At 38.3% G+C, this 23680-nt stretch overlaps 2 protein-coding genes across 3 annotated transcripts; one reads left to right on the top strand and one right to left on the bottom strand.

Annotated features, from left to right (window-relative positions):
* Positions 1-513: 513 nt before the first annotated feature.
* LOC102795621 (SPRY domain-containing protein 3-like) lies at positions 514-19758 on the bottom strand. 2 transcript variants are annotated; one of them, XM_006784318.3, is made up of 11 exons: positions 19654-19758; positions 18087-18233; positions 17914-17989; positions 12948-13072; positions 12212-12344; positions 11925-12113; positions 6781-6930; positions 5036-5093; positions 4258-4377; positions 4047-4171; positions 514-2787 (listed from the first exon to the last, which is right to left on the bottom strand). In XM_006784318.3, the coding sequence occupies exons 2-11, from the start codon at positions 18212-18214 to the stop codon at positions 2653-2655; spliced, it is 1239 nt and encodes a 412-aa protein (XP_006784381.1). In that variant the 5' UTR covers positions 18215-18233; positions 19654-19758; the 3' UTR covers positions 514-2652. The 2 variants fall into 2 exon arrangements, with proteins under 2 accessions (XP_006784381.1, XP_035761086.1); XM_035905193.2 differs by having other exon boundaries at positions 19616-19752.
* Positions 19759-22177: 2419 nt separating this feature from the next.
* LOC102799280 (insulin-like growth factor-binding protein 6) lies at positions 22178-23331 on the top strand. Its single transcript, XM_006784800.1, has 4 exons — positions 22178-22487; positions 22837-22865; positions 22993-23112; positions 23227-23331. Exons 1-4 carry the CDS (start codon positions 22178-22180, stop codon positions 23329-23331), a joined length of 564 nt encoding a protein of 187 aa, XP_006784863.1.
* The last annotated feature ends 349 nt before the right edge of the window (positions 23332-23680 follow it).

Here is a 23680-nt window from a genome sequence, read left to right as displayed (position 1 = left end):
TGGTCTTTAATTTTATTCAGTTTCAGACCAGTCAGAATACATCATGTTCTTAATTTATCTTGAAATGAGTGCTATTGATGCTGGCAAGGTCATTGATTTCCATTTGAGAACTGACAATCTGTGATTCACAGTGAGCCAAAGAAAAAGCTCTAATTTATGATAAATATGAACTTTATCCCTTTATACTGAATGAATAACATCCAATGTTTACTGTCATCTTACAGCTTTGCTGTTATCTAACCAGTGTAGGTGCTTAGAAAGATATTTACCTTAATCATCCCATAAATGTTGTGCTTATCTGAAAAACCTATTAATATGATCTCCATTTAAAAAAATGCTGAATAAAAAAATTTAAACCAGAAAAACATTTCATCTACATAGAAGAAACACAACTTTTTTTTGCTGGCATTAAAAAAAGTGAAGTTAGTCTTAAGATTTAAAGTTAGCAGCCAGCACAGAACGCTCATTAAAATTAAACCTGAAGGGAAGAGGAAAGAGAAATGTAGTCAGTAGTGTGATGACTTTAAATATTTTATTAACATTTTTGGCATTTTTATCTGATTGCTTTAAGAGACGACAAAAAAATACAAAAAAAGTGAATTCGATATGAAAGAAGAACATATATATAAGAAGGGATGTGAGGGCAGGATAGGTCTGTTGCAACAGCTCCTGCTAGGCATGGTCACCAAAATGGTTTACAGTACAGGCTAATGTGACAGTATGCTAAACGTTATGTCAGCACACAAATAGCAGCAATGGAGCATAATTAAATATTTGCTGACCAAAAAGAAACAAAAACATCTGGGATGCACAAGATCCATAAGAAGTTTCTGCCTAAAACCATCTACACGAATCAATTCCAACACCGGCATGGAGGCACTTGTTTGATATCTAAAGGTGATCAATATTCTATTGTAAGGTGTTTCGACTTCACTGATTGACGGTGCAACTGCTGCTGATAAAAAGACTTAATTTACAGAACTGGAGATAAAATTAAAACACTTTAATTTGTGGAGTTATCAGCAAATGAAGACCCACTGCCATATTTTTATGAACATCTCACAACCTGTAACACAAATGCACCGTCTTCTGCTACAACTTAACTATCGGCAGAGGAAATGCAGACATTTCTTAACAAAAGACTTTTGTAATAGATTATAGTGGAAAATAATGTGACGCAAGAACAAAAAGGGTGAACATGAAAACGTTTGGCTGAATTCAAAGTACAGCCCAAGATAACATCACTGCAGAAAAAAAAGACAACATATCATTTTCAAATTTGATTTTCAAATATACCTGAGAGCATCAAGTAGTATTACAGTATGGCTTCTTTTTACACATTCATTTCTGTAGGCCAACAGTCCAACTAGTGAGAAATTCACTTTAGGCAAATATAAGGCCTTAATTCTTGCCCTGACAGAGTTTGATAACTGAGAATTGCTCTTCAGTTTTCCTTTGGAGACATTTGATATGCATTTCTAAAACACTTAATGATGATCCATAGAAAACACACTCAATATGAGGATTACATAATTTTTTCCCCCCTGAAAACATCAGGAGGCTCCAATGAGTTTGGCATTTCTTTTCATTGATATAAACATCTGTGATTTTCTTGGTTGGTTGATGGAAAAAAGTAAAGAACATGTATGTAGTTACACTTTGACACCAAGCACTCAAGCATTCAAGGGAAGTGAATAAACAGGACTATGAACCTCATACTGTCACCCAAATCTATTTGAGCTTCTTCCTCTCACATGGTTTCGATTTTAATCATAGCAGATTTTCAAAAAAGGTAAACAGAACAGAGTTACAGAACATTTCTGCTTATTTAAACAGCTTTCAAAAACACAGCAATTAAAGGCCATTAAACAGTTTTGATGTAATTTCAACAAATTGCTATTAAATTTAATTATCTTATAACCGTCAAAGCATGTGGCTTGAACCGTTTCCACAAAATAAGCTGTAATGACTCCATGTCAGAACAAGCACACATACCTACAAGGAATGGAGCAGCTAGTTTTTCCTGTAAACTCACTGTTCATTTAGTGCACAGCTGTTTCTTTGGAAGACTTTCTGAGGATTTTCTTTCTAAACGGCAACTCTCACCACTGAGTGTCAGTAATTCACTGTAAGTAGGAAGAAGCAGCAGAGCTGTGAGGATAAGCTCAGGATGGCTGCAGGCTGTGAGAGTGCCATTTGCTGACATGCATTATTGCTAATAAGTAATAGGGTCCATTTGTTAGCTCATGCTCTTTCTGGACTTTCACATTTGTTATTCTGTTGAGCCTCTTTTTGACATTTTATGCCCTTTTTTAACTTTAACATGTTTATGTATTATTGCTACAGCATTACTCCATATTCCTAAAAAATCTCAGATTATTTTAACAATTTTTTAAAATATAAAATTTTAAAAAGCTATTTTTTAGGCACATATTTAATATTAACTCATAATTCTTATAAAAGTTTTTGCCAGCATATTAACTTATTCTTCCAGCACGAGGGAGCCACACTCAGCTTCTACACTGGAATGACTTTTCCGGGAACATTCTGGAATTTGTTGGTTCTTACCATCAGATCTCCAAAATGCACAGAAGCTCATTCCCTTGTCCTTGCTCTAATCTCACCATTCAGCTCTCATTTCCTCCACCCTGCTCATCCACTGAGGGGGTGCAGGTCCACTCTGACCTTCTCCCCAGTGCTCATCATGCCAATGGTAGGATAGAAGCCTCCTACAGGTAAGGCCACTTCCCTCCGGCCCACCACTTTTCCATTCCGGGTGAAGAACACCTGAACAACAAAGAAAATATATTAAGACTATCTGCTGGGAAGATGGCATATACAGTACTGTGCAAAAGTTTTGAGCCACCCCTTATTTCTTTATATTTTGCTTCCATATGAGCCAGACTTTACTGCAGTTTCTTAAAGTGCTTTCCAGGCTTTCCAGAGTCTTTCAAAGTTTTTCTGCTTTTTCTGCTCTTATTCACTCTAGTCCTTGTACCTCACCATTTTCAGATGAGTTCAAGCAATAAAAAAGTGAACCTAACTCAAGGGATGAACCAGGGTTGTGCCTACACATAACTATTTATTTAGAAAATAAATAGTTTCAAATGGTATCTTTTTGCACAAGAAAACTCAATTTTTGCTCCCATTTTAGTTGAATCTACATAAAAATGCCAAAGATAACACAGTCTAACAGACATAAAATTGTATATTTGCATTTTTGTACCTACAGTGTTGTTCCCAAAGTGCCATTAGCTGAAAACTTGGCATATGCACTGTGTGTAGTGTTTACTTTATAAAAAAAAAAGAGCAGATTGTAGAGGATTAAAAAGGTCTAAAAAAATATCTACAGCAGATGACCAGTGTCTGAAAGTCAAATCCTTAAGAAATAGGGGGGGGAATCCAGTAAAGACCTGACACGGGACCTGAGAGATGCATCTGACCCTTCAACTGATCCATCTACTGTTCACTGAAACCTCAACAGAAACAGTCTCAGTGGAAGGGTTGCTGTCAAGAAGCCATTCTTAAGGAAGGGAAAAGGCTGGGGTATGCCAAATTACACAAGAACTGGACTGAAAATCGGTGGCAACAGGTCTGAAGGAGTGATGAACCCAGATCATTTTTCAGCATGATAATGATCCCGAACACACTGCCAATGCAGTAAAAGCATACCCGACAGAAAAAACACACAGTGGAACACTATCAGTCACCCCACAGCCTGGACCTTGACATTACTGAAGCAGTGTGGGCTCATCAAAAGGCAGCCAAGATCCAAAGAAGAGCTTTGAATGTCCTTGAAGAAGCCTGGAGAAGTATTCCTGAAGACTACTGAATGATAAGAAAGCTGTCTAAGAGTGCAGTAAAAGGGGATCATACCAAATACTGACTTTCAAACTCATCAAAATGGTATAAATTCTGTTTTTTCCTTATATACTGTACATTAATTTATGGCTTTATTGTTTTAATAAACTGCTGCACCTGTTTCCCATTTTCCTATCAAAACATAAAGAAATGATTCAAATTTCCACACTGTGAAAGGATCTCACCATGACCTTCCTCCCCTCTAAATCTTCTCCCTCATCCTCATCCTCATCTTCATTGTTTGCATACAAATCATTGTGAACCTCAAAGGGCTTAGCAACCCCATCGAAGTCCCAGTCGTCGATGTCATCTGAAAGTACCCAGTAAGAAAGAAAGTCAGAGGCTGCACGTGTGAAGGCACTTTGAAAAACGTGCGAACAATATAAACACGTTCACCTCCGCCATCAATGCTGAAGTCACGCGGAAACATGATGCCGCAGCCCATGATGTCCCCTTCAAGGCAGCGCGGCCCAAACGGGTCCCCGACCCCACTGCCGTGGAACAACTTCCCATCATCTATGAAAAACAACAAGGGATCTGATTACAACTTTATTCCACATTAACAAGAGTATTACATAATAAAGAAACAAATGATCGGCATTATATCAAGATATAAAACAACATCTCTCATCTGCCAACATGTAACAGTGAACAGTGTAAAGAAATATCCATCATTCATTTTCCAAAGAAGTGATTCTGGATAAACACACGGCCACTCCAGCAAGCAATTTAGAGTTTCCATTTGACCTGATCTGCATGATTTAGACTGTGGGAGGAAATCAGAGCAGTCAGAGGAAACAGACATAGACATAAGGGAGACCATGCACCGATTACACTGAAACAATATCACTCTGAAGTTTATATCTTTTCCCAAGTGCTGGGAGTAAAATAGAGCTACTCAGGAATCAATCAGAAACATTACGTTAATACAACCTAAAGCAATGATCAGTAATAATAACCATTAAGCCCTTTTTAAGATCGCTGGAAACATTTGTTTGGTGCCATTTTCTGTGTCACTGATGGCAACACAATGATTGTGTCCACTACAAAAAGAAAGTCCATCGTACCATTGTGACAATGGGAGTCAAACGTGGGCTTGATTGGAGTTCAAATGGTTACAGACAGACAGTGACACCTAATCATCCACCATCAGGATCAGACTGAGCACTCTCACCTGCATGATAAGCTATGGACCCTCTGCTCCAACCCGGATGTCTGTTTTTTGGATAGTCCTGAAAATCAAAAAATAAATTAGCTGTGGCTGATGATGGAATAAATTACTGCTAAGCTGATTGTTTTATTTTATACATTTATTTCTCTAAGATGGGATGCTTATCATGACTTTTTTAGACATAATAGACGTCCTAAAGGTGCTGTTCAGAGATGCCCAGCAGAACTCTTTGTATTGTTTACAATTATTCAAAGCTGTGAGGGATTCTTTTACCTGAAGTAAAACCAGCCTAATGCTGATTTTATAGGTCTATGTTTAGCCTAAATTTAGGTGGTTAAAGTATCCACACAAAGCACGTACACAGAGCACTGGAGTGTTTGTGTGCACAGTGACAGGTAGAGAAATCGCACGTTGTAGTGAAGAAGACACGACTGGAACAATACCACAGGCAAGTAAATAGCAGACAGTGACACCAAAAGGAATGCACTATAAACAAGTGTTCCTTTATCCAACATAAGCAATGATTGAGCAACTAGTAACTTAAGCATTTGTTACCTTGAGATAGAGAGAGAGAGAAAGAGAGACCCTTGTTTTGATTTTTGCAGCAAGAGGTAATACTTCGCATCAGCAGACTGATGCATCTCGCAGGAGATGACGGGGGATGGAACTTAACCTCAGGAATGACCGTTTGATGGATTTATAATGCTCCACTAAAACCGCAGACACACTGAGAAAAACAATTCCTGGAAAACAATCAGCACAATGACAGAGCTCTATTCTCCACGACGTCTGACCCGAGGGCACGGCGTGCCCACACACAGTAACTAACAGCAGAGGGGTGAGGGGGAGCTTAACGTCAAGGGTGTCTGCAACAGCAATCCATTACCTCCCAAGCTGAGAGCACTATCCCAGCTGGCAAAGCAGTGGTGCGATTATGAAGAGTGACGCTCAATCAATTAGCGTCCAATAACTAAGAACAGCGAGCACGAGCGAGCTGGCGGAGAACAACGACATCTGAGCCAAACTTCATTTCATATCACTCATTCAAACGATGCAATCGCTGCAGCCTGAGCAATTATTACAGTGTTTTATTTGCATTAAACAGGATGTGCACAGAGTTCACATGAGGCCAGAGGCAGTTTGTTTTATCTCTGATGTGTAAATATTTAACAGATCCAACTTAGTTGCAAAACACATCATCAGGACATCATTTTCTATAAAAGAATGATAGACAGACAGACAGACAGACAGACAGACAGATAGATAGATAGACAGATAGACAGATAGATAGATAGATAGATAGATAGATAGATAGATAGATAGATAGATAGATAGATAGATAGATAGGCCCGAGGAACTTGTGCAATAATTTTTTGCTAATCTACAATGATTGACTATTTGGAAATATAGAAGAAGTAGGACTAACTTTCCTATTCAGGAGGGCAGTCAGTAAACATGTTAGCATGCATATGGAACAACCTTCTATGGAAAACCAGATGTAGCGGTAAAATGAGACAATATTTATTCTGTTGTTAGCTTTTCCTCTTTCAGTCATCCATCACTTAGACTGGAAACAGTGAGAGCAGTGGGGCAAATGAGGGAGAGCGATGACGAGGTGTTAGAGGGACAAAGAGAAGTTTTCTTTACTGACAGATAACCACGGTGAGTGTATAGTAAATTAACCCTTGTATCAATGTCAGTGACGTGATCATTATCGTGATGACGTGATGTAACGAGGAGCCTCTTACCCTGCGTGCCAGCCCCAGTGCAATATAACACTTCTCTCCAGCATCTGTGATCTCCAGCTCATAGTAGTGGAAGCGTGTGTTTAGAGGCCGACGGGCTTGAGCCAAGCCCACATCCACGATGCTCTTCCCTTTCCCTACGTACTCCAGCAGCTGCAGACATGACCCATCAGACATGTTAAACATGCACAGCTAGTAGGAGAAGTTATATAATATTACATGCAGACGTTGCTTTGAAAACAGTATCAAGAGTGTACAAGATGAATCTGATTAGGTAGCGAGGTACTTTATACCTTTAAATATGAAAAATGTGTCTATAGGTCATTTTAAAGGATAAAATAAACATGAAGTTGTATTTCACTCTTATACATAAATCCCCAAGCACCTAAACACAATTTCTGTCAATTCACCACATTCAGGATTTGGTGCTACAGCTGACTAGAGGCGAGTTACATTATCAAACTTCCCTAGTGCTGCAGTTAGATTATGTTTAAGCATACGGCATTATCTCAGAATCGAGTAACTAAAGTCCTGCCAGATTTCCAATGTAACTTCTGTTCTGCTAATCTCAAAAACACAGTGAGGTCCATATGTTTTTTAAACAAAGGCACAATTCTGGTGCAGACATTTAGATTTGATTCAACAAAAGTTGAATGGCTGTTTGGGAAACAGCCATTTTAATACACAGTCCCTCACTTTAAGATGATAAATATTAATTTAGCATATCAAAGCAACACAATTATGAATACTAGGATTTTTTTTTCGAGGATGAAACTTCTTTGCAGTCTTGGACTGCCACAAGTCTAGAACCCGTGGACCAAATGCTGTTTCCTTTCTTGAAATGCTCAGCCAGGCCTGAACTGCAGCCGCCTCCAGTTGCTGCTTGTTGTCTCTGCATTAAGTTAATACATTTCTTTGCCTTATGAAACTTTTGGGTTACTTCTGCAGTATGGTCATTATCCGTATCCTTCAGAATTGATCCTTTTACTTCTATCAGCAGTCAGATCATCAATAAACACTAGTGGTCCAGTTACACTGGCAGCCATGCATGCCATGCCATAACATCGTCTCTGCATGTCAACATGACAGATAAGACCAATATCCTCTGGATCATGAGTAGTTTCTCTCCTTCTTCATACATTTTTTTTTTGTTGCCATAATTCTGGTACAAGCTAATCTTGGTTTCATCTGTCTAAAAACTTTTTTCCAGATCTGTGCAGCCTCTTTTAGATGTTTTCTGGCAAAGTCTAATCTGGCCTATTTGTTCTCTGAGTAACCTTGTTGTAAAGCCTCTCTATTTACATTAAAGTGTCTCCTGACTGTAGACTTACGTCCTCGAAAGTGTTCTTCACTTGGCTAGATGTTGTTGTTGTTTTTCTTAAACATGGATATAATTCTGTCATCATGTACTTTAGTTGTCTTTGGTGGCCTTTCAGGCTTTCTGGTGTTGCTGAGCTGGTCATTCCTTCTTTTTAAGAATGTACTGTTGATTTTGGCCTCTCCTGAAGTTTTTTTCCCCATTTCTCTACCATCTATTTTGGATTTTCAACCCATCAATGGTCTCCCTCACTTGTGCTGCCATGTCCCTGGACCTTGTATTGAGAATTTCAGAGAACAGATACAAAATGCAAATTCATCTGCGTAATATATTTGGAATATTGAGTGAACAGACTTCACCCGGCCACAAAACGGTTTATCAGTCCAATTACTTTTGTGCCTCTGTAAATGAGGGACCATGTAGAAAATGGTATGGTTAATGCCACATTTTTGCTAAACCCCTTGAATTAAACCTGAAAATCTGCACTTCACGACATCTTGGTTGTTTTGTTTATAACAGTTGTTTGTTACAAAGATCCACATTACAAAACAAAAACGTGTTACTGTCCAAAACCTACCTTTACATGAATGACTACTTTCAGAATTTATTGCAAAAGCTTTAGAAGCCTACAGAGATTACTGAGACTTTCCAAAATAGTTTCTCCAAAAGTTGAATTTAAACAGCGTTGCTTTAGTCAAGTGGGTGGTCAGTCAAATTGCATGTGTCACTCTGACAGCTTAAAAGACAAAACTGGAGAAAGAAAGTTTATCCGAATGATTATAACCACTACATTATATTTGACTGCTAGTGCAAGCATGTCTGATTCTGCACCAGCTTGATTACAGCTTCTGTTTCAGTTTGCTATAAACATTCGCTAAAGAGAGAGCATGTTTCCATCTAACATTAATGCAAGAAGAAACCAGTGTTACACCAACCAGTCAAGCTAAACTTCATATCCATATCTAAGACCTTTGACCTTTTGGATATGAAACACTACCACTTATTTTATCTTGGAAATTCCCAAATTCCCAAAGGGTATTCAGAGCTGGCTGATGGATGAGCTGAAAACTTAACGCTTCGGTTGTCGCTGGTAAAACCCAGGCTGCAGTGCTGTGCGTATCTTTCTTTCTATGACAGAAATTAATTTGTCATCTATGCATTTAACTGTCTGGGTACGAAACAGGGGCTGCCCTGTTTCATACATGCAGCCAAGAAACTCAGCCCTACTAATTTCATTCTCTCTCCACAGGACCCATTAAAATGTCATCAGAGCAGATGAGGACATGTGCATATAATATGACCATCTGAAGATACCTTCATCAGTTAAAAAAGCCAGAAGTTCTCTGCCTAAAAGCTCATTAAAAATAAAACAGTTACCCAGTGAACTCCTATTTTTTTTTGTCACAACGAACAAGTGGGATTAAATTTTATCATGATGCCATTTTGCATTTTTAAATCTTATCTAATTTATTATTTGTTAAATCAGTATTTACTCCTGATTAATTTCTGGACAAGTTGAATTTTTATTTCTTATTTTTATTTTCCTCACAGCTATCATTTGGATTACAGCTGCTAGTTAATCATTCAGTAACCTATAAATACTTGTGCCGATTTCAACTCATGACAATATTGAACTCGATGATATAATATTGTTGTGAAAAAACGAAAATTTAAGTAGATAAAGAAACCCAAACATCTGAGGAATTAGTTCTGATTGAATGCAATCTTAAAAGTCCTGCGGCGTTCTTACTGATACCACTGGCAATGATCCACTGTTGCTGTTGTCAGTAGCAACAAAATAAAGTGAGTAACAGAATGATACTAACGTGACACATAATACCAACAACTCCATACCTACTGCAGTAAAGCAAAAGCAAGACCCAGCAGCAGACAGACATGTGTCACAGCGGATGTCTGCCTACTCACTGCCCATCTGTATATGGAGATTCACATAGAATGGCTTTAATTTAAGATAAAGGTTGATCATCTCAGTCTTTTATAGTTAGTCTCACTAATGCATGCCCATGTTAACCCATTTAGGTGTTTGCTAAGCAACATGAAGACATCGCAAGATATTGTTCATATTTTGATTTTTGTGGCTAAAATGAGAAATTACTGTCACTAAATAAAAATGATATGATGCTTTTAGAGAGTGTTGTAAGTACATAAATGCTAAAAATGGGTCACTTTATCACACTGACAGGTGGTTGCTAGGCTCTTTGATAACATCTGATATAGATAAGAATCTTTAGGGACCTCAGCTGTGCCTGTGTGCTGATTCTGGTTGCTCAACTATTGATTGTGTAAGAGAAGTTCACAAACATATATTATAGTCAGACTTTGCTATAGAGCTAGGATGCATAATCAAAAAGATGAATCCTTGCAATGCTGTGTGTGAAATCCTCAAGAGGCTTAGCCTTTTGGCAAAGGACCATAACATTTTCTTTCTTAAAGACCTGTCTGGTTAAATAAATTAAAAAAAAGAACTTTTAAGTTAAAACTTGTTGTGCTTTTGGCATCCTAGTGCTATCCTTAACTTGTGTTCCTGAAGGTCAGGCTGGCTGTTCATGCTGCAGCTTGCAGGCCCTGCACTTACACAGGAGAGGGCCATGTTTTTAGAAATAACGGATAAACAAATGTGCGGGTGGCATGGAGGTTACTCTAAGAGTGCAGTTTTTGTGTGTATCAACTGCTGAGTCAAACAAAAACATTGCAGCCAAGCAGTCGGAGGGGGGGGGGACCCAAATGTAGAAAGCTAGAGTTGTCATTGAACACCTCGGAGAAAATGTTGGTTATTTTTCTATTGCTTTGTTTCACTTTAGTACTTCTTGTCTTTACAATCTTGAATATTGCAGTCACAATTTCTGTCACAACACCAACGTTTTGGTTGTAATGTGGGTGATGATGCACTAATTCCATCAATGATATTATACATGTGAGCACATTTCTTATGTTAACTCTTTAATTCAAAGCCCCCTTTTAAAGGAATATACAAACACTGAATACATGGTTTATAGCACAGTATAGTTTAGCTGTACCCAGCCACATGGGCATAAACGTATAGTATTTGTCACCAGTTGCTACAGCTTCTTAAAGGTTTAGAGCCAGTATTTAACCACAAAGTGAAAGTCTTTTGATTTAGAATCTGTTTTGTGAAAGTGTCCTGGGTTAAGAGCATTAACTTGTTTTGTGATGACAGAAGAAACCAGAGATCCTAGAGAAAACCAGCACAAGCCCAGGCGACTATTTGGTAACCACTGAGCCATCACAATAGTTACAAACAGTTTCTGTACTGCTATAAAGTTATGTATTATCCTGTTTGCCTCTATTCATAATAATTAATACTTAGATAAAGGCTTACACCACATAAAATTATGTTGTATTTTTCAATTGATTCTCTTACTTTAAATCACTTTAAAAAAGACTCAGATGGTGTCTGAGCATGCTGGATCTTGCAAGGGTTAGTTAGGGTTAGAGTCATGATTCTTCTCCTGATTTAGCAATAACACAATGGACGGTTTGAAAAGATTACCACATCCAGTTCAGCAGAACCAGACAACACTGTATGTTTGATCTACACTTTCTTTTTCCTACATTATTTACAATACAGCTCTGACAGTCTGCTAGAAATTTTTAGTGTATTATGCCATTAGCTGCCAATATAACTCCAAGCTGCTATCCTCAAGAGACATATGAAGCTCTGTTCATTTTCTATTCCACACCACCTGATATTTTTCATTATCTACGCTGCTTTGTTGCTCAGTGAAGTGGCTCATGTTAGGCAATTTAGCATCACATCCTCAAGGCCAACCTGTTCCAAAGGACTTACCGTGCCAGTGACCTTGACATCATGGAGACGAGCCCAGTCCTCTTCGTGACTGTCAACTATCATCTGTCCATCATCCTCCTCCATTCCCCATTCAGCATTCAGGTCCAGCAGCACTTCTTCACCTAAAGAGTGCATCCCCACTGCAGGGTAGAGACCATCAGGAGATGCTGGGATCTCCACATTGCCAACCTGAGCACACAATCAGACAGTTTTTAAGAGATTAGCAGCGAGAATATATGAAATCTGTGTAAAGTGATACAAAGGCACTTATGGGGTGCACTTCTTACTTCGTGACCATTCTTGGTGAAAAACACTGTTAACTGTCCATCTTCACCATCTAGTGATATTCCACAACCGATTCTGTCACCTCTGCAGCATTTTGGACCAAACTGCTGTCCTACAGTGTTGCCATTATACAGCCTGCAGAGAGACAAAAAGGAGAGGCCATTTACCTCGCTACAGTCACTGTTTCAATCTTTACAAAAAAAATAAAAATCAGATGAAAACGCCTTAAGTCATTGATCTAAGGTACTGCATTATGTGCAACTGTAAAAGTAAGAAGTTGTGTCATAATCTATGTCTCGCTCTCTTTCTCTTTCCAATCATTTACTGTCAAAGCTCAAACAAAAACACACGATATAAAACTGAAAACTAATGATCCAAAAAAATTAAAACATGCTTGTGTACAGCTGACGGCTTTCAGTTCCAGGTCTGCGTGCCCTTGTTAAGTTTTCATCACTTCGCACTTCATTCTTTTGAAGGGAACATACAGGAAACCTTCACAAAGTAGATAACCACACCTGCTCAATAAATCCTGATGTGCAGATTGACTATTCTTCGTCCAATTGCTGAAAGCATTTTATTCTGCTCCTTCAGGCTGTTCCCAAAAGTATTCAAACGAAAGTGCTATGTTTCTGGTTCCTCAATCATGACTGACACATGAGCACACACTGCTAAAAGTGCTTTAATGTGGAGCATATCCATATCATGAATGTAACTGTAAAGAAAATAATTGTCACATACTTGCCATCATCAGCATGGAAAGCCACAGAATTTGGTAGCCAGCCTGGTTGATGATCCAGTTTGTAAAACTGAGGCACCAAACCGACGGCAATCATTCCCCTCACTCCTGTTTCGATTATAGTCACCTGAAAAGACCAAAAGCACTTTTACCATCTATTAAAATCACTTTTTAATGGCATTAAGAAGAAAGTGTGCGGTCCTTCTAGCTGCTCCTAAATCCAAAAGCTTTGAAACAACCTGCAACAGAATCAGTGACTTTTATTAAACTGCTTCCTGCAACACAATGATCTTTTTTTTTAATTGAGAATTATTATCATTACTCATCTTGTACTATATTTCATATTAACTTGTTGAGCTTTGCATTTTTGTGTCCTATGTCCTTATCTTTAAACTTTATCTTAAATGTGACTTATATTTTTTAGTTTTGTCTTTTTTTTGCCTTTTGAATTTTCAATTCCATTTTCAAATGTGCGATAGAAACAAAGTTATTATACTTTGAAATGTAAAGATGCTTTTATAAAAAAAGTGAGACAGTGTTTAGAAGAGCTGCAGTATGAGACCAAGCAGTGAGGTTAAGGATGCATATGCATATCTTGTCTTATGGTGGCAGTTGGAGGACAAGGCCAATTTAATCACTAAGAAAAAGATGCATAGTATGTGCATGTTCACAAATAACCAGGATTTAAGCTAATTCTTGCATAATGTATTATAATGCTGATGACTAAAAGAGATGTTAATGACTAGCATGTTTAGCATGTTCATATTTGTATAATATATTGTATAATACATGTATAATATTGTATTTAGAACCAATATGAACCTGGTTCTAATGGAACGTTAGTACTTTTGCGCCAACATAAACATCTTTTATGAGTCCTTATTTAGTCATAAAGTAAAGAACAGCACAAAAACAAATGCTGATGGATATCTGATCATGTATATCCTGTTGTTATTAATACATTTTATTCAACGTGGTTTTACCTACTAGTTAAGAGTTTTTAAGTATTTTATCACAGCACACAAACTGATCTGAAAAACCAACTGCTAGGGTCCTGCAGGTTTGTTTGCCACTACTGCAGATTTTTTACATGTTGTTACATGTTTTATTTTGGACTTGCACTCCTCATCTTTTCACTTCATAACGTTTCCAAACCAACTTGATGCCAGATCTTTGTACAACCCCACACGATGGCTCAAAGTGAATACTCTTAAGTAACGAGCTGGGCTGCACCACTGTTATGATAACTAAATAGTGACCATATGTCATCATCCCCGGGGAACCCTTAAAGGACACAATGCAACTGGAGCACTGCTGGCAAATCCAGGGCAAAGAGAAAAGGAAACTTTTTAAGTTTTTCCCATGACCTCAGCACTCATCTCCTGAGAGTAAGAAGCAATATTTATTTCTTTTTTTGTTCTACTGGAAAACATGTGGTTGAACCCTAAAATCTGCAATCAGGCCAACAATTAGCATCCACTTAATCATTTATTAGTTGAAAAGCCCATTTGCACAAATTGTATTCTTCCTCCTCCAAGGTAACTCCCATACAGTGAGTCACTAGGGTGAAGCACATGAAAGTATCGGTCTTGAGGGCTGGTTACTTTTTCACTCTACGTCAGAGCAAGCAGGATGTGTATGTGTTGGCAAGTTTGAACATGGCAGATTCTGATACATTCAATGTCCTGGGATTTTTATGTTGTACAGTATGTAGATTACCAGAAAATGTAAAATAAATACAGGGTGCATGACTTGAAATGAGCTGTGACTATTTGAACTATGAACTGATTTGTCAGGGATTAAGTGACTGAATCATCAGACTCAACAGCTCAAAAGTTACCACTGAAACTTAAACACTGAGTATCTGTTTTTCTTTTTTTTAATTACAAAACAAGTATAATGGAGACCCAACTGGGTACTTTTGCTGGTGCTGATTAAAGAAGTTTTCAAGTAAGCGATCAGAATCAGAATCTATTGATGTTGACAGTAAAATCTGGCAGCCCTACAAAGAAAGAGGTATTTTGTAGACTTCGAATACACAAACATATCCTTAAAAAACTGCATGCTGAAGATGGCAAATACTAGCCTACGTAGTTAGCTAACTTTAGCTATATCTTCCCTCATTAGCTGCCAAAATTGACAATCATTTGCTAGAAATGTGAAGTTTGATTTTGCAAATATTTTTCTAGAATACTCAAAATAATTTTAAAAAATCACTTTTTTAATTAAATGAAACGACACTAGCTACCTTTAGATAAAGTGAGTTTTCTCCTTTGTAGCATGAATTATGATTAAATGTGATTGCTATCATGTACTGAAGCTTCAAGAACAAATATTTTGAATCACAGGATCTTTCAAGGTCCTCCCTTGATTCAAAAATGTAGGTTCAAAAGAAAAAATGAACCCTCAGGTGAAACCTGGTAAACTGAATGAGCTGTGGCTGAAAATTACAACTACTGGAAATATGTACAGTGTTGTTTCAAAAACATGCAGGTATGACTTTGAGAATTTGGCTTCAACAGCACAGAATGTAAAAAAACAAAACAAAGGAAAAACCTGCCAAGTGATTCCACAAATCACCACTGCAAGCTGAAACATCTTCGTTTCTCAAAGGCATCATTTTCCCATGAAGTTTCATGATTCATCTCTCATCATGACTTCAAAAATGAAGGGGACCTGCCAAGTCTTCTTGTGTCACACAAAATAAAGAGGGAGTGCCAAGACTGAACTTCCTATTACACAGTTTCAAAAATTAAATGTACAAGAAATTAATGTTTGTATTTTTCAACCACACAGTGACTGTGGATGTTTGATCCTTTGGCAACCACCAAAATGGATCATCCATCCAATCGTCTATCTATCTTCTGCCGATTTTCTGGGTTTGGGTTGTGGGGGCAGCATTATAAACAGAAAAGCCCAGATTTCCCTTTCCCCAGCCACGTCTTCCAGCTCATCCGGGTAGGGACACCCATAGGAGTTCCCAAGCAGGCAAAGAGATATAATCTCTCCAGCGAGTCCTCAGACTGCGCTGTGGGCTCCTTCCAGTAGGTTGTGCTCGAAACACCTCACCTAAGAGACATCCTACTCCAAGCCACTCATGGTGACTAACAACCAAGCTCCTCACGCTGTTTCTATAGAGTCCAGCCACCCTTAAAGGGAACTCATTCCCGCTGCTAATATTCATAACCTCATTCTTTCAGTCACAACCCAGACAATAGGTGATGGTAGGAATCTAACCCTAACCGACGGGTAAAACACAGCCTCACCTTTACACTCATAATAACACATAATTGTGTTATTATGAGTGTAAAACAAACCTTTAGGAGTCTGTCTATTCTGTTTAACAGTTCATGCGTCACTCGTGAACTCATAATCTTTTCATGTATATATATTAAAAAACGACTCATTGTTGTAACTCTGCATCATTGTGCTTTGAGCTTTTAGTGTCATCTTGTAGCATTAACACTTGAGAGAGTCGAGACCTGGTAAAGCACCAAGCCACGTGACTACACTATTTACAATAAATCTATCATTTTACAATCATAGGCAACCTCATATGTAAGTAATGCTTAACAAAATCCTATGACAATAACAAGGTTTTATTTCTTCTAGCTACTCTTTGTTTAATGTGCGCAATTACACAATTGTGTAGGTGTAGGCTCAGTGTATAAATGAGCAGTTTATAAAATGTGCTGATAACTTCTTGCATTCCCAGAAACACTGTATGTTACTATGTAGTGAGTGACAGAATGCCTTGCTGGCTATAAACTCCCTCTGGTGCTAACAGTCCAACAACAGGTGCAAAGCATGGAAGAGGAAAACAAAATTGTAATTTTTTTTTTACATATTTGAAAAAATGAGAGTTTTAAATATACTGCTGAATATTTTACAAGTGCCTGATGATTAGATTCAGTTACTTTCAGGCTCAGACGGGACCACCGTTTCTCTTCGATAACACCACACAAAAGAAGTTCTTCTGTGCACAATCACTTTCATTACTTGAAATTGACTTCCACGTCAATTAAACTGCATACTGCAGAATGAACACATAATATATTCAAGTCTTCTAAAACCGCACTGTCATGTGGAAACGGGAACACGGCTTTTTTATTAACGCTGAACTACAACGACAGCGCAGTAAAAATACATTTAAAACATTTTTTGTTCAATACCCAATTGGGTTTTGTGAAATGTGAAAACCTCCATTCACAGAGGTCATAACTAAGAGAAGCCTACACTAGAGAAAGTCTACAGAAGTCTTCGATTTAAAAAAAACAAACAGTGAAAACAGTCCAGCTCAGAAATTAAGAGGGTGGCAGAAAACTTGTTGGACTTTCCAACATTACATCATCAACTAATCAACAGTAAGAGTGAACTCACAGCAGTAAGAGTGAACTCACAGCAGGCAATCCACACTGTGCCTGAGCATGTTTAACCCCCCTAAGATCAGTGTGTTTGGCCAGTGTGAGTGTGAGAAAAACTGGGCACAGGTACAGTTCAGTTGGCAGGAAATTAGTGTATGAGCATGAGAATAATAGTTTTAATACAAAGAGCTTTTTAATTTCTAATTAACAGATGTACAGGTAAGGTGAGAGGACAGTGTGTGACCACTTTCAAAAGTCAATTAGAGAGAGAGAGAGAGAGCAAGTTTCTGAGACAAATTGAAGCGTACACACACCCGTTTCTTTAGGTGTAGTGTGAGTGTATGACAGCAGACGAGAGGGGAAATCCATGTAATGATGCCTGATGTGAATACACCCAAGAATGGTTCCCAACTGTGGCCATTAAAACCATATAGCTGGTCCCAATTTCAGTTCTTTAATGTGGCAATCAATCCAAGATATCATGGTTATGGACATGTACATTGTGTTGCAGAATAGGCAAGACAAGTGAAAACACAAACATCAGCGAGGGTACAAAAATGATCACAATGGTGTTTTAAGTAAACGCATAAGATGGTGCACTTACTTCAAAATAGCGGTTTCTTTTCGACAGTGGCCTGGCCGCCACAAAGCAGCCAACTTCATCTGAATTCCCATGATACCTACAAAGAGATCCGTAATAATCAGCACTTAAGTGAAATCGGATGCCAAATCAGTAGAAAGGTTCTCTTCCATCTCCCAAAGTGGCATTGCTTTTACCTGAGTACGTCACCATCTCTCAACATCCTTTTGAGTCTCTCCCGGTAACGCACAGCTCGCACCTCACGAATTTCTCGTATTCGCCTCCTCCAGTTTAGAAAGCGATAATGAAGGTTTATGTCGTCCATGTCGGAAAACCATCACAATCTAGAACACAAAGAGCACATCTGAGATAAAATAATTGGTTTTAAAACACCAAAAGTTACTGTAAAAGTGGACCACTCCACCAAATTATGAACAAGAAGTGTTTTTACGCTGACTCTATCGTCTACAAGGCACAGAGGTTTAGTTACTATATAACTGACATGAGTTTATGAGGAAAAATTAAATATAAATGCAGTCACCAAAAGTATAAGTTTGGGAAATTCAGGGGCAGCACAGGGCCTCCTTAATAAAACAGTAATGATTTCTGACCACAATATTGTGCAACCAAACAATGCAAAAGGCTTGGGTTTGATCCTCAGGACAAACCCTTCCTGTGAGGAGACTCTGTTTTTCCGTTCACATTTAATCCTACTTTCCAAAGACAAGCAAAGGCCTGGACAGGGACTTCACCCTGCCAACAGGCACGAACGTGAGCCCCCCCCCCTCCCAATTGTGTTGGCCCCATGACAGGTTTTTCCAGTGGGCGACCGACACGCTAACCAAACTGGGGCTGACTCAAGAATAGACTGTCTCATCTCAAGATTCACTTTGTCTCTTGCTCTCTTTTCTTTATTACGTGCTGATAATATAAAGGCAAATCACTTACTAGTAAAAGGATGCGAGTACACATATTTTTTCCTAAACTATACTTTATTCTTATAATATTCAGATTACTATCAAACAAGACAAAAAACTGAAACTGAAAAGCTTAAAAAGCAGGATCTTGAAACAGAAAGTTTTGTATTATAAATGACAAATAGATTTGCACTTCACCTGTTAGTTACCCAATCGGCTGATGTCTCAGGTCTACCTCGGTGATACTACTTTCTAATATTATAAGAATATTATAAGAATATTATAAGAAAGTAATATTCTCAAGTCTATAATCAAAGCCGTGCCGACTCACGTGACATTACACACAAAGTTATATTTTTCTTTTTTGAAATTCAAATTCACCCTTTACTACAGAGGTATATTTGTCGTGAACGGTGATGTGGATATTTTCTTTTCACTGAGTCAAAGGTGGATCATTATACAGACATGCGCAGAGTTGAAAAAGTCTGAAAATGCTGCCATACACTACTGAAACCTTTGTAAAATACGTGTCACTATCATGCATATAATATATATGCGTGCGTTTTTTTTGTTTTTGTTTTGCCAAAGAAAATAAATATGAAAGCCGTAAGGTCGTACTATCACTTTGTTTCCTGCCTTTTAACCACTACGATTTACTAATTTACGAGCCTTCCCCAAACACGACACTGCATTTCCCAAACTACAGACAGGACTCTGTTGGCCGGCTAGCTGCTTCAGCGCCACAACATTATCTCGCTTTGTGGCTTGTTATAAGACGTAAACATGGATACAATAGAGTTTATACCCACACTATTCAAAGTCCTCCTGTCTTATAATGATTCCTTACTGTTTTATAACTTGTAACGCGTCGTTCTTCGGCTTTTCTTCCAATTTTAAGGAGGTGAACTATACCACTTTATGCCAAGCCAGCGCTGTCGGAAGTCCCGCCTCCTCGACCAATCAAACGTGAGGATGAATACGAAGAGAAATATTTAACCTGCGCAGTACCGTGAGACAGCGATGCCGTTTGTAGTTTTTTTTTATTTTTCCCCTTTTGATTTTACTGTTTGCGTTTTTTACGTCTACATCCAACTCTCTTTGCATATGATAAGAAAAGAAGTAGCGTGACCGACTCGACAATACTTTAAAAATAAAATAAAATACAATATATGTTTTATTTTATAAATGGCTGGTTTTGTTTTATTTGACCAGGTAGGTAATTATTTTTGCTCCTAGGAACGAACTCTGATGCGGAAGTATTGGTTTTAGAGCATACAAAACGATGTTGTTACCATTAGGACTGCATTCACCGACTTGAGGAAAAAAGTAATAGGTTGAAATAATCTGGATGCATTGTTCATCATCCAGATAAGGAAATCCCAGAAAGCTGGACGTTGCGTAACGCACGTATGGACTGAACCTTCCGGAGTAGGTTGAAATGGTTAGGTTGGGTACCCTGCTAAACATTCCCCTACAGATACAAGTGGTCCTCAAACTGTGACAGTAGTAGTAGTAGACTGTAGCAGGTGTGTAGAATATTAATAAAATCTTTCACTTATTATTTTGATTATATATATATATATATATATATATATATATATATATATATATATATATATATATATATATATATATATAGATAGATAGATAGATAGATAGATAGATAGATAGTAAGATATAGATAGATAGATATATATATATAATTTTAGTTTCTTGAAACTTCTCATCTGAGAAGCTTCTTCAGATTTAAGAGCAATTGGTGGATAATGCCAGATTTTTAAGCCCTATTGGGAGTGTACCTAAGAGTGTCCGGGACCCTGGTAATTCTTAATTTTAAGTATTCAATTACATTTTTATGTATTTAGTTTTACATATTTCATTTTCACTTTGTAACAGATATTTGAATATTTTAATCTAGTGGATTAGTGGCTCTGTAGTGTAGTCAACACATTCACCAAGATTCCCAATCCATTCGAACCTCAGGGGTTCAGAAGCTCCTAGTGCTCACATAAAGTCCCAAGTAGTCCCAAGGCTGGATAAATATGAGGGTTGTATTAGGAAGTTCCTCTGGCATAAAATCCATGCCAAATCAAACATGTGGATCCATCCCCTTTGGCAACCCTTTGGGAAATAAGGGAGCAGCTGAAAGTACCTTATTGATCTCTTTTTTGGATTATTTTCTTGATTTTGAAATGTCCAGCAAAATACTGCATCCCCCTCACAGCTTCTTATGAAGTTGAACCTCAGTTTGCGAGCTGGTTTACAGTTGTATAAACCGGCATGGAAAAAAATTGACATAAACACCGAACTTAAGAGTAAGTTTGCTTCTGGTGGGGAAAATGAAAGCAGAAACCTACAAGTCCTAGCAACCATGAGATATTAAACGTATCAATTTTATGGCAAAATACTTTGATCCTGTCCTTTAATTTCATGTGTTTGTGATTCACAAATGCGGAATTTACAGGGCGGGACTTTTAGCTTGTGGCTATTGATGTCTTAGTCATCTTCAGCGGCACTCCTTCAACCTCCAATCAGTGTCAATCAGTGTCAGCTTCAGCCCTGAGAATCTGTAAACACACTCTGAGAACACACTGTCGATTTAGCAGATAGCGTTTAAAAAAAAAAAAAAAGCAGTGACAATATCAATAAAAAGGTTGGAGGTGTTGGAGTGCCAAAATGCTTTTACTGTTAACACAGAAAAACTTATTTGGAGTGTTTTATGAGACTATAAAGCCAGATTTATTCCTTGTTTTAAACTATTTTTACTTATTTTTATTATTTTTTTTTATATTCAAATCATTTTAATATTAAATTCTGCTAGAGATTTGAATGCCATTGAAAACCATGGTGTAATAAAACTAAATTTATGCTGCAGAAAATAAAGTGTCTTTTTCATCTTTTAGCCCTACCATGATTGACTGGCCATAATAAAGCAGCACCTCCGTAAAAATATGACGATGATAAATGATCCTCTAAGTGGGGAAAAGGCAGAGCAATGGTGTAGCAAACGCAGCATCACTTGTGATTTATGTCAATGTAGAAAACATAGCTATCCAGTGGCATGACAGGCAACAAATGGCATGAGCGTGCATGAGCACGTGTATGTGTCAGAGACAAGTCAAATGGGGTGTGCTCAGCTGTGTGGAAATGAGAGGAAAGCTAACATTCTCCATCACGTATCCCTCCCATACCTTTCCTCTTTAAAAGCTGCTGCCAGTGGCGTCTGTCAGCTGCATTATCACTTGCTGCTCTCAGCTGGAGCAAATTATCCAAAACTGGGAACAGAGTTAGAAAAGGGAATCTTGGAACCGTTTATTACTGCTACGAGGCTGCACTGGAACCATTTATTAGCAGACAGCTTTTAGTGTAAGATGTTGCTGTGTTTAAACATCCTGGTGCTGCTCCTCCTGCAGTTGGCTTGTTCAAGCCCACTGACCACACCGTCCAGAGGATGTCCTACCTGCAGAGGAAAGCACTCACAGAGGCAGCCGTCTGTAGAGGTAAATGCCACAACTTTGGCTCTTGGAGAGCCGTGTGGCGTCTACACTCTGAGCTGCGCCCACGGTCTGCGTTGTGCACCTCCAGACAATGAGCCAAAGCCCCTGCGTGCCCTGCTGGAAGGCAGAGGAGTCTGCAGTAATGCCAGTAGCACCAGCCCGACTAAACCGGTCCACGTTGCTGGTAAGTTTCAGCTTACTTTTTGTACCTGGGAGAAGCTATGATTTAATCAGTGAGAGAGAAACATTATGGATTTAGGAGTAATTGAATACTTATATTATTATTTTGCTATTGTTGGCTGAGATACAATCTTAAATATCACATTTATCTCGAAAGTTAAATGCTTTTAACTCACTGCTTTTCAGGTTATTATCATGTTATAATGGAAATTGGAGTATGACTAGAGAAATCAACGTGTGTTACCAAGCAAAAGATCTCAAAATGTGTGAAATCTTCCTCAATTTAATGGCATAAACGCTAAAATTTTAAAAACTGATGTTCTTGTTTGTTTTTATTTGCTTTCATACACTAGAAAGTACACCTACTGAGGATCCAGATGAGGTAAAAACGCTCATCCTGTACTGTATATCTATGTTTAAAAAACAAAACAAAACAAAAAGAGCACATTCCTGACAGTGAATTAAGGTAGGCACTACATATATCTGGTTAACTCTGTTCCTTCCCTCAGGCTCCATGCCGTCAGCTGCTAACGACAATCATCGAAGGTCTTAATGCCCATTTATTTACGTCAAACCATGATATCTACATGCCCAACTGTGACAAGCGTGGTTTCTTCAGAAAGAAGCAGGTGAGTCTCCAAATTAGATGATTTATAGGAAAAAGGGCTGATCTCACATTGACTCTATAGAGACCAGACATCTTTGCATTTAACTCTTTACTATGTCTGTTGTGTTTGCGGCAGTGTTGGTCATCTCGAGGTGGGCGGCGAGGAAAGTGTTGGTGCGTTGACAAGAACGGCATGCCCCTGTCTACAAACACTAAACAGAAGGGTGGTCTGAGCTGTTAAATGCAACGAGGAGGCTGAAGCTTCAGGCCCTGTGTGAGATTACGATGAAGGCACACCAGACGGAGCGTAAAGGGACCGAACACAGCGCCTCTTATGTGACTGTGCGCCAGCAGAGAGAAGGACATCACTATTACAAGGCTGTTTAACAATCAGGTGAAACTTTAGTGTCCATGCGCCCTCTGCTGAACACATTAAAACTTTATTGGTTTAATGTCCTTTCACGTTAACCCTCACAACACGCGGCCATTTAAAAATGCTGTTTGCTTTTTAAGGGAAACCCCATTTGTTTTCATCCTAACATGAAACTGATTCTAAGTATTGTAAATGACAGCTATTGATTATTGGATTG

The sequence above is a fragment of the Neolamprologus brichardi genome, chromosome 5, assembly GCF_056152115.1.
Source record: "Neolamprologus brichardi isolate AB-2024 chromosome 5, ASM5615211v1, whole genome shotgun sequence".
Taxonomy (NCBI): Eukaryota; Metazoa; Chordata; class Actinopteri; order Cichliformes; family Cichlidae; genus Neolamprologus; species Neolamprologus brichardi.
Note: the sequence above shows the minus strand (reverse complement) of the source record. Positions and strands in the feature narration are given on the sequence as shown.

Excerpts from the sequence above, each read along its gene's own strand:
- LOC102795621 (XM_006784318.3), bottom strand. The coding sequence starts at position 18,214 with ATGGACGACATAAACCTTCATTATCGCTTTCTAAACTGGAGGAGGCGA. Across the intron at positions 12,345-12,947 it reads TTCCATGCTGATGATGGCAA|GCTGTATAATGGCAACACTG; the intron begins GTATGTGACAAT and ends GTCTCTCTGCAG. Across the intron at positions 2,788-4,046 it reads TAGAGGGGAGGAAGGTCATG|GTGTTCTTCACCCGGAATGG; the intron begins GTGAGATCCTTT and ends TTTGTTGTTCAG.
- LOC102799280 (XM_006784800.1), top strand. The coding sequence starts at position 22,178 with ATGTTGCTGTGTTTAAACATCCTGGTGCTGCTCCTCCTGCAGTTGGCT. Across the intron at positions 22,866-22,992 it reads CTACTGAGGATCCAGATGAG|GCTCCATGCCGTCAGCTGCT; the intron begins GTAAAAACGCTC and ends TCCTTCCCTCAG. Across the intron at positions 23,113-23,226 it reads GTTTCTTCAGAAAGAAGCAG|TGTTGGTCATCTCGAGGTGG; the intron begins GTGAGTCTCCAA and ends TGTTTGCGGCAG.